Source organism: Papaver somniferum, chromosome 1, assembly GCF_003573695.1.
Source record: "Papaver somniferum cultivar HN1 chromosome 1, ASM357369v1, whole genome shotgun sequence".
Lineage (NCBI taxonomy): Eukaryota > Viridiplantae > Streptophyta > Magnoliopsida > Ranunculales > Papaveraceae > Papaver > Papaver somniferum.
The window spans coordinates 11,749,139-11,760,852 of NC_039358.1; the positions used below are offsets into that span (position 1 = coordinate 11,749,139).

Genomic DNA, 11,714 nt, shown 5'->3' on the forward strand with positions numbered 1-11,714 from the left:
GCATAGAGAATAGTTTGTGGATGATTTTTCTCATAAAATTATTGTATCTTAGTGGCTCTAACATTAAGATCGTTATTTTTAACTTTTTTGATCGTAACTGGCGAGAAGAGTGAAAAATATTGGATATAAATTTATTTTGTTTGTTTGGTCGCATTGTAGTTTTTTTCGGGAATGACATAAATGGGGGAGAGTTCTTTTGAACTTTTGCTTAATGGTAATATCTATGCGGGGAGTGTGGATGTGGAATTGTAGGAGATGCTTTCACCTTATGTATCCTTGAGGCAAACTAAGATTTATTGGTTGAAATCGTCTAAACTAAAGGTTGGTATGTGTTCTCTAGTCTTGAAACTCCAATGATTAACTCATGATTATCCATATTTTTCACCTTTGCCAATTTTGTTGATAAAAATGGAGAGAATTATTAAGTTACTTCTAATTACTTCTATATGATTCTATGAGGTGTCTATATGATTCTATGAGGTGACTAATTCCTTCTGATGTCTGGCTGAAGACTTTAAACTTAGCACTTCTTGGGAGGTAACCCAATCTCATGCAATACAGTAATATATTTCCTTAACTCTTTTGCTTCAAATGATAACAGTTTCTCCTTGTTCATATGCTTTTAATTTCATCTTTAGAACATTGAGGACAATGTTAGATTTAAGTTTGGGGGTATGGGATAAACTTTTTAGTTGCAATAAATAAACTCGAGAGCCTATAAATTTATGTTTATTAAGGATGGCACTAACCAATCTAAGTGGATGGAAGCATCTTGGTTATAGGAGTTGAGGAACCAATCTGATTAGATGGAAACATCTAAAGAGTATATTCATAAAAGCACAGAGCTCAGGTGTTAGAATTTTTTAAAAAAAAAACATGGTAGTTTCGCCATATCTCGTTGAATCCTTTTCACCTTCTGTTTTTATTTTCTTATAAGTGATTGGGTGAAATAGAGTGATTGAGATACAAAAAAAAAAAAATGAGACCAGACCATCAGACCAACCGGAATAAATTCAATAAAGTCGACCACTGGAGCCCTTGTATATGCCAGTTGTGTTGACCTAGAGTTAGGATTATCACCCGCTGGTTCCCTTGTATATGCCAGCTGTGTTGATATTAGTCATACCGGTATCTCAGTCCATTAGGATAGGTTCACCTTATTCAACATCAAATATCTCTTGCTATGAGTGACAAAATATCAAATCTTGCAGCATTGCTTTTCCACCAAGTCAATATATCAAACTTTGAACCTTGTTTCTTGTTTTTTGATGGTGAGTAAATCTGCTCCGATAAATATCTTTCCACCTCTGATTTGTCAAAATCCTCCATTGTAGACAGCTCGGTTTTACGTTCTTCTCTATGTGCTTTATGTTTTCTCTTTCTATGTAACGTAGAACTAGAACTCTCTTGACTAGGACTACCGCCACTTTCACCTACAAACTCTGGCGAGGCTAACACACTTCCTACACCTGTATATTCTACCTTATAAGCTGTAAATAATTCATTAAAATCATCTTTCACTTTATCTAACCAATCTTTTACCATCCTTTGTTTCATCGAAGGAATATCATGCACGATCAAGTCTTCTAATATTACTTGCAATCCACGTTCTTTTTCTCTTGGATGAAAAAGCACAACAATAAAGGATTCATGTCTTCATACTCATCCCAATACTTGTAGTATTTAAGTAACATCTTCTCACCCATATGGCTTAAGTAAGGATCATCATGAGGTTTTTGCCAATCATTTAAATCTCCACAGACATCACTAATTTCGTCCAAAAATGTATGCGAAATGACATAGGTAGAAGCAGAGAACCCAACAGTGGTTTCATAAAATACCCGTAGAAACACAGAAAATAAGAATAAAATCCAACTAATGCATAGGAGCTAAGAATCATTTTCATTTTTTTTACAATTTTGTAGACTAGAGAATAATTTTATTAATTACTGTAACAGATTTGTCTCTAAATTAGAGAGCTACTGAATTACTGTCTTTGGTCAATCAGAACCATAATTCCATTCATCAATTCAAGAAGGGAGAGCTTAATGCACTGCAAATCCAAAGGTTCGCCAGATATTATTTAAGAAAGATCCATAACTCAACCACAGAAACCCAAGCAAGTCTTTATAACTCAGATGCACTAAAATGTTTTCTGTTTTGAACCCTTCTACCATGGAAACAATTGAAGAATTGCACAACCTGATGGTAAGCTCTTTCCTACAAGAGCTTCGAATTTTGATAACTCATCTATAGTTAGTGTTTATAACTTGTACCAATAGTTGGCTTGAGAACTCAATGGTGTCTGTTAATTTGAAGGTTCTACCACTTGTACAGATATTATAGAAAATTATAATGATAACACCAAACACAACATGTAATAACTAATAAGGCAGTCGTGACGACATACATGTGCAGTCTTTTTTGCAGTGGCGGTTACTTGTATATATATGTATCATGTATAGTTTTTAAATTGGCAGTGTTTCTATCTTGATCATATTCATGGTCGAAATTCGAGTTATGGATCTAACCTTTAGATATTTCTGAATTTGAGCTAAGGCATATAAACAAAAAAAACCCTAAAATGGTTGATAAAATACCTGTTCCTACTTTCTCTGACCTCAGGTTGAGAAGATGGTGGAGGTGGCGGAGATGCAACGGAACTGGACCTTCGTTGCACTGATTGGGATGCAGCTTGAGAGGGAATAGGAGGTGGTCTCGTTGACATCCCTTTTGTAATCTCAACCATGTTTGCTCACACTAAGCCTGCACAAACAACAATTATAATGTGCATGTGAATGGGATCACCGCTGTTAATCTGGTGGCTTAACATCTCAGTAACTCGCAAGTAATATTCCATTTGACTAGTAACAATGACAACCATCATACTAGTTTAATATGGTGCCTTGATAAAATTACTAGTTTCAGAACATTATATTATCTCCATTTCTCCATTCAATTAATTGGTAGTGCTACACTGCTACTCTCAGTCTATTCATACTCATAGCCTGACACAGTGCATATAAAGGAAATTGTACAAAGATTCAGATGCAGGATAAGTTCATTTACTCTCGTTCTTTACTGGTTTAGCCCTCCATGTTGCAATAAGCAGAGAGCCCTTTGTCTTGTCCTCACTTACAAAACCTAAATTCATACCAAAAGTCCAAAATGTGAATACAAAAATACTAAGAAGAGTAGTATCAACGGATCAAAAATTGTTTGGTGTCACTGTTAAAGGCGGTTCTATCAACAATAATGACTAACTTGGTTAGTGGAGTAATGAACTATTGAGACTTGCCCATGAATGAAAATAAGTTTGACCTTCAGAACAAATGTAAATCTAATATGTAGGTACACGCTTTTTTGCTTGATAATTCATTCGTATATATATTGCACTTGCACATATCAAATTGTGATTTGAGAATTATTAATTAATCAACCTTCTTTACTTACAAAACAGAACCAATCATTTACTGCTTAATACTATTACAACCCAACAAACTGGTGTGGAAGGTATCAAGCTCAACTCAAGTGAATCACTCATACAATATATGATGAAGTACATCTAAAAACCATCACTTCTTACTCTAGTTAGGATTATGATTCTATATAACAAAGCAAACAAACCCAAGCAAAAGAAATACAAATCAATCACAAAATAAACAAAAAATTAGAGAAATCCCAATTCCCAAGTTCTATTTCAGTAGTACAGGGTTTTTCATAAAAAATTCAAAATCAGTTACTAATAAAAATGAAACCACCAAGCAATACAACTCTTATGAGAAATTTCATCAATCAGTTAACATGCATGTTAATTTCTCATAATGGCAATGATATATTACTCATCTGATTTCAGATAATTTCTTCAAATACAAATGAAACCACCAAGCAATACAACATACTTCAGGTATAAAAAGAAAAACCCATTCAAATTATCAAAAAACAAATGATAATTTTGTGATTATTATGGACTTACCTAAGATTGGACGTCAATTCATAACTTCTCCATCCGATTTGCCGGAATTAGATTATTAGGGTGTAAATGAACCAACTGAGTAAAGGGTTTTAACCGAGACCTTGAAAAATGAACATGAATTCGAGAAGAGTAAGGTCTAGGGTTAGCTCTGGGAAAGAAATAGGTTTCCGTGACTCTGTTCGATTTGAGGAAGAAGAAGAAAGAAGAGAATAGAGATAGGTAGACGAAAAGACCAGTTCCATTATACCCCTAATATGTTTTAAAATAACAAATAAATAGGCAGGAGAAAAAACAATACAAGAGTTACTTTGTTTTTTTAATATTAGAAGGGTAGGTGGGTAGGATAGGATATTTTCGAGCTTTACTCGTCACCTTATCCATTTAACATCGGGTAAGAAAATCTGTAACCGTCATCCTACCCACTAAACGGCGGGTAGGATAGGATACGGATAAAACAGTAACGGGTAGGATAGAAATGACGGTTAAGGATAGGATATGTGCATCCCTAATAATAATAACAACTTGGGTGTCTTAGGAGGGTAGCTTTGTTTACTTTATAAAGAATTTGGTGAGCGTGTTGATGTATGGGTGATACAGGAATATGGAGTCAAGGAATCTTGGAATAAACGTTTCACCATTACGCAAGAGAATGTTACCGGAAGCGTTTCGTTGAGCCTAATATGGGACTTCAAGAGCAGTGATCAGATTTTACTAGTGGGCGATGATTCCTTAGTTTATTATGATGTGAATCGTAAAATTGATCGAAAAGTGATGATTCGTGGGGCTGGAAGACTTGAAGGAGTAGATAATTTTGTGCCTAGCCTAGTCTCTCTTCACTCCGGTACTTATGTGCAAAGAAAGATGAGTTAAATATCTTATGCACCTTCGTATTGCATTTTGCATGGAATCTCAGATGTTGAGGGCCTGCAGCTGTTTGAAAGGTTGAAGGATTTTGAGAGGTGACCATGTTTCGTTGCATGATTCGTATGCTTTGTTGGATTATGTGTATCTTTACGCAGTGGTTCTCTACGAACCGTGAGAAAAAACAAGGTAAAAACCGTCATCTTATATGAGGGTGGATCCCATATCCCTGAAGGGGATTAACAGGGGGCCATTTTAGAGCCCCACCATCAAAAACTGTGAGACAACGGTTTCGTCGTTGTTTTTTTTTTAACGGTTCCTTTAGACTTTTTGATCTTTTCGTTATTTAAAGTTGTCTTTATATCTGTCTTGACCATTCAGAAGGACTTTATCTATAAATGTTAGTCAATTAATTAAATAAGTGATCTTTTACTTCTCACTTTCATTCCAAATTAAGTGAGTCTCTTTATTCGGTGTATTTCCAAAATAATTCTTTATGTTGTTCTATATCATATTATGTTGCAATTTGTTTATGAGTTTGATAGTATCAGGATTAAAAACTTATTTAAAGGCCATTTTTTTTTGGGAAAGTGGTTGAATACCTCATCCAATACATTGATAAAACGGATTTAGGAAAATCGGAAACTGTTACGGAATTTTTTCAAGATTATAAAAAGTTCATTCAAATAGTAGTATCTCTGAAAATTCTTTCCTATCAAATCCATCTTCCCAGACCTAAAAACAGTTTCAGACGATCTTCTTTTCTTTCGCGAAAGAGAAGAACAAACAATTAGGACCGAACTAATTTTGAAAACAAAACAAGTATGCATCGCAGCACAAGGTAATGACTGGATCAAATCCAACCCAATACCCAATGTTCATCGGAACATGTAAATAACATGAAAAGGAGTTTTTTAAATTTTGATTTCCTAACACAATCAGGGTAGCAATGACCTAAGTAGAAGTAACAGAAAAGTAACCAAAATGTCTTGAATAGTAACCAAAATGTCTTGAATAGCAGCAATATCCATAGTGTCTTGAGTACCAGTGGTAGTCTGAATCAGTCTTTAAAAGTATGAATTGGAAATAATCGGGCTGTCTCAGCATTGGAGGTGTGTTATAAATTACTTTGGTCGATGAAATCTATGGGATCTTGATGAATGAGTTGATGTTTTCTCGGTTTCCAAAGTTTGAGTTGCTGTTATGCATGTTGCTGGTAGACTTAGTTCTTGAAATAAATCTGAACAGATGCCAAGCTTGCTCCATATCTTCATAACATCTCCAGCGAGTAGAACAAACATTAAAACATAAGCACCAACCCAAAAATATGCTTCCATATGAAGAATCAAGATTACTAAAAAAGTAAACCAGACCCAAAGAACAAAGTAGCAACCCCTTTAAATTAGTACTGAAATTATACATAATGACAGAAAGAAATTGAGATCTAAGAGATCGATTAGTTAAACATCCTAGTACTTGGAAGAATATTAAAACTAAATCATTTAGAACCAACTTCAGATCACCACCCAAATCAGGAAAATTAGAAGGACTACTTTGATTTGGAGGAGTTGGTGAAAGATCTAAAGATGTTGATGATTTTTGGATTTGATCGTAGATCCGATTTGATACAGATGATATGCTTCTGGTTCTTCTCCCAAAACACATATCTGCGATTACAAACCACAAATCCATCAAACAAAACCCAAAAAAATCAAACCCTAAAAAAACCCGATAATCAGTAAACATAAGAAGAGATTTAAGAGTACAAAACTAGAGGAAACAGATGGAATCATGTAAAGAAGGTTAGGATGGCGATTGATCTTCTCAGATCGACTCCGCATGAGCCAATCTGAGAAGAGAGGTTTCAGGCGGTTTTGGTTTTCGTCGCTCATGTTTTGGACAGAGAAAGTTGTGGTTTTTCAAGTAAGTGGGTTTTGTTTTAAAGGCCATCTACACCTTTTTTTTCCCGAAAAAGAGGAAAGTTCCCCGTATATTGATTAGTACCTCTTGTTCCAGCCCGAGGAGAGGAAGATAATTGATTACATTGTCATACCAAAATTGATATTCAAGATTGTTTAAGAGAGTTATTGGATTTTCTCATGTCCAATACTTATAAACAACTAATTTATCACAGTAGGTTGAGATAAGGACTGCCTGAATTGTTTCAAATCTATTTTTTTAGGATGAACCCGTTTTAAGCTTCAATACCTTCTTACAATAATAAGGATATGGAGTCATCCCGAAATTGAAGATTACCGCTTAATTAGTATTATATTTAAAATTAATTTAAATAATATTATTTATATTACTAATAATATATTTATTTAATTACTAATATAAAATTCAAAATTTATCAACAATGAGAGAGGACCGTAAGATACTGGTTGGAATCCTAGCAACAAACTTGGCACCAACACCTTTCTGAATCACAATTCCTAATCCGCGAAAAATAAATTACATTTTTTTGCGCCAACATCAAATGTAGACAAATGGTTATGCAGTCTCTTCAAAAACTCGACCATGTCATCCCCAAGTTCGCCATACGTGAAAAAGGCCAAAGCACCAAACCCAAAACCTTGAACCACACATTTGTCAAGATATTTCTTATTTTTGTGCGTGAAGACATTATTTAAAGCAAGACCAGGCTGAAATGCGCGAACTCCACCACCAATAAAAGGAGAGACCCCAGTTACATCAAAACACATGTCACGACCATTGTTCCAATTACTAATATCGCATTTATTAATTTCCAAATCTTTGATATACTTATTTATTAAAATATACATTATTAGTGAATATTGAATTAAATGTAATTATTTAAGAAATTCAGAGAATCAGAAATAAATTTACCGGCAAATGATATATTAACAAATAAAAATTTGGAAGAAATGAACATTTGAAAATGCATAAGTTATTAATTTCATTAATAATCATGCCAAATACATTTAGAAGGATGGAACTCATTTTTTAGGTAGTTTTTTTTCTTTTTTGAATCACATTGGATGAAACACATAAAAATAAAAATAAAGGAATTCTAGGTAGTTTTTTTTTTTTTTGAATCACATAGGATGAAACACATAAAAAAAAATCTAGGTAGTTTGAATTCTAGGTAGTTGGAGTTCCTTAGAATTCAAACTCCTACCATGCCAAACGCAGCCTTACTTTGCCTATTTGGGAAGGTCATGAGTCTTGACATGGCTAAGTAAGTGTAAGTAGGCCCCTCCAGGGACAATCAGATAAAAGGACCTTGTTATGGCAGGGGATTGTCCAGATTTGGGACATGACGTGTCACAATTTTAACGGTGAAGAGGGGAACAACTCTAATATGGCCAGTTTGTAAACAAACTTGCTTTCAAGAATATGTAAGTCGTGTTTAATTTCAATTAATCGATTGAATGATGATGATACTAATGAACTGATTCATACATTAAAGCTACCGGAGGAGCAGGGAACACAAGAATAAAACGATCAGAGGTCGTCGTGCAAAGAAGTAAACAGGTTATAACCACGGCTTTCAAGACTTACTTCTGCTTTCGAACATAACACCTGAAGTTGAAACATATTCGTAAAGAGGTACATTTGATTCGAACATGAAAAATAGAATGGAATTTGATATTGGTTTGCCATTTTATTGGGTGTATCGTCTCAGCTTAATAACTGCAAGAAGGAAACGAAGAGAGAAACGAACAAAGCAAGAAAGTTTTGTCGAACTTTACATGAATTACGATTATAGGTTTGACAATTTGTATTCCTTCTAGATGTAAATGTATTGATTGTTGTCTTTTTGAAAATGGGTTGTTTTACTTTTTACCATATTGGTTGACGGTCGTTACTTGATTGCGGTAGGAACTTGCTAAAGCAGACTCAAAGTGTTCCAGGCTTCGACAGAGGATTTTTGGAGTTTGTAAGATTTGAAATCTTAAACAGTCGCGAAATCCAGAACACCGTAAGTAGTAACTAGTATGCACCTCGGGTTTGATATTTTTGAGGGTCAGCCATGTTATTATTAATGCAGGATTATGGAACCAAAGATTCTCGGAAAAGGTGCTATGCCATTATCCAAGATAGATGCGGCCTACATACATGCACAGCGTGAACATTATAAGAATCTGTGCACATTTTCTTTTTCTTGAATACTTAACATATTGGATGGTTTACTACCAAGTTCAGTTGTTCACATCAAAATCTGGTTGTATATATAAGAATTCTTTGTTCATATTATAGGCAGTGTAGTTTTTAAACATAGTAGCCATTTTCATTAGAAAACGTGTCATAGACGGTCTCCTCAACTTCATCCTTCTTTTCTCTTCTGTGATATGTAGTGTTCTTTTCTTGTGCGACAAGCAGCAAGAAGAGCAGCAATGTCAAGCCTTCTAGAAGAGATCCTCGAGAATATCTTTTTAAAGTTAAAAGTGAAGAATATCTTACGATGTAGGCGCGTATGCAAGCCTTGGCGTGCTCTAATTTGTAGCCGCAGTTTCATTTGTAAACATTTTAATCTTAGTATCCAAGACAACAGCTGTACACTTATGTTCCTGTATTGGCTGGGTTATAGATCTTATCTGTTCCACACAATAGATTATAATCCATCAATGTCATCATTAGCATCCCCGCCAGCTGAAACATATGAATGTGGTGAGGCTTTTCAGATATTAAATTCTACAGATATTACAGTTAGGATCTTGGGCTCTTGTAATGGCTTACTTTGCGTATACAGTACTAGCTCTGATGATAATGTTTATGTCATTACCATTTGGAATCCATCTTCTAATGAGTACAAGCAATTACCTAGGCCATCAAAAAAGGCACAGTATGACATCGATTATTATGGGTTCGGTTATGATTACAGGAATGACGATTACAAGGTTGTAAGAGCAATTGCAGTGGTGCGAGTATAACCAAAGACCAAAGAGGGAAAAAAAGATCAAATTTTGGGTTTAGTCTGATGTGTGATGCTACGGTGGAAAGACTAAATTTGGTCAGACGTACATTATACGTTCGCCTGGTGTGGGGCGTGAACTATACCAACGCCTGGTGTGGGACGGGGACTATACGTGCGCCCGCTGCAGAGAGATTCAAAAAAAATTTAATAAAAAAAAATAAAGAAAAATGGGGCAAAGGTATTAAGCCCGCCCCATGCAAATGCAAAATTTTAAAGAGTGGGGCGGAGGTATAAACCAAGCCCCACACAAAAGAAAAAAGAAACATGCGAACATTATACGTCCGTCTGGGGTGGGGCGTGGACTATACGTCCGCCTGGTGGTGGGGCGTGGATTATATAAACGCCCGACTATATTTGAGTTTGGTCTTGATCGCCGACCAAATTTGGTCTGGGTTTTAGTCTTTGATCAAATTTTGATCGATGGTCCGTCTCACTACGCCTATCCACTGAACCAAATATTTGGGTTTAGTCGTCCATTGTGGACGCTCTAAGAGCAACTGCAGTGGTACGATCAAAATCAAAGACCAAATACCAAAAAAAGGACTAAATTTTGGGTTTAGTCCGTGTTGCTACGCTACAATGCACGAGTAAAATTTAGTCGAGCGTACATTTATGCCCCGTCTGATCCAGAGGCACATATAATATCCGCTCCACCATCAGGCTCACATATAATGTCCGCCCCATTTTATTCAGGATCACATATAATGTGATCTCCACCATCAGGATCACATATAATATCCGCCCCACCATCATGCTCACATATAAAGTCCGTCCCCATTTTTGAAACCATCAGGCGCACTTTATACTTACGTCCCACTCCAAACGGTTATTATACCAACGCCCCATTTCATACGGATTTTTAATCTCCGCTCGACCAAATTTGGTTTTGGTCTTGGTCCCGGACCAAATATAGTCTGCAATTTGGGTTTAGAGTAACCACAGTCATCGACTATAACTAAAAATTTGGTCGAAAACCCAGACGCTACGGAGAGGAGTATCTATCAAATACCAGACTATAACCAAAATCCAAACTATATTTGATCGATAGTTTGGTTTTGGTCGGGCGTAATTTAAGATTACGCCCGACATCAGGTGCAAATATTAGTTGCGTTTCGAATGAGGCGTAATTTTAATTTGCGTTTGGTAGTCAGGCGCAAATAATAGCTTCGTCTGTTTCAAACGTAATTTTAATCTATGTCCGATGGGACGTAGTTTACATTTGCGCCTGATATCGGACGGTATGTTTCAATTACGTCTCACCCAGGCGGTATGTTTCAGTTATGTCCGATGGGACGTAACTTTAAAGTCCTCCTAAAATCGGGCGCAATTATTAGTTACGCCTTAAACTATATGGGGCGTAATTTTAAACTACGCCCCATCCCTCCACCAAACAAACAAATATACATTCGTGCAATTAGCGGATAGGAATCAACAAAAAGTCGTCGGTAAGAATCATCGTAAAGGGAAGGAGAAGATAAAATCTTGACTAGACGTTCGACTAGGATTCGCCAATAGCAGCAGCATTTACAAACAACTTTCTATTGGCCAATTTAAATACTTTCACGCAAAAGATTCATTTTGACCCTAATTTGATTTCACTGTTGAGTCATTGTTTCATTTGACTGCAAGATGACACTAAGAGCGTCCACAGTGGTGCGAGTATAACTAAAGACCAAAGACTAAAAAAAAAGACCAAATTTGGGTTTAGTCCGTCCTGTGGCGTAGCGGGTGACGAGTAAATTTGGTCGCGCGTTGATATAAAGTCCGCTTCATCGTCCAGCGTAGATAAAGATTACGCCTGGCATGGGGCGTTGATAAAGATAACGCCTGGTATGGGGCGTTGATAAAGATAACGCCTGGTATGGGGCGTGAACTATAGCAACGCCTGGTGTGTGGGACGGAGATTATACGTTCGCCCGGGTTCAAAAAAAAAAA

At 36.0% G+C, this 11,714-nt stretch overlaps 1 protein-coding gene and 1 long non-coding RNA gene across 2 annotated transcripts in view; one reads left to right on the forward strand and one right to left on the reverse strand.

The window, feature by feature from the left end:
• Positions 1-5,732: 5,732 nt before the first annotated feature.
• Positions 5,733-6,955, reverse strand: LOC113325983. Its single transcript, XR_003348215.1, has 2 exons — positions 6,842-6,955; positions 5,733-6,504 (listed from the first exon to the last, which is right to left on the reverse strand). It is a non-coding gene; the product is annotated as an uncharacterized LOC113325983 (long non-coding RNA).
• A 2,474-nt stretch (positions 6,956-9,429) lies between these two features.
• The window catches only part of LOC113348736 (F-box/kelch-repeat protein At3g06240-like), a 3,656-nt gene continuing 1,371 nt past the window's right edge, over positions 9,430-11,714 (forward strand). Inside the window, exon 1 of the mRNA XM_026592618.1 lies at positions 9,430-9,729. Within this exon, the coding sequence (XP_026448403.1) occupies positions 9,430-9,729 (300 nt within the window). The remainder of the gene's footprint in view (positions 9,730-11,714) is intronic.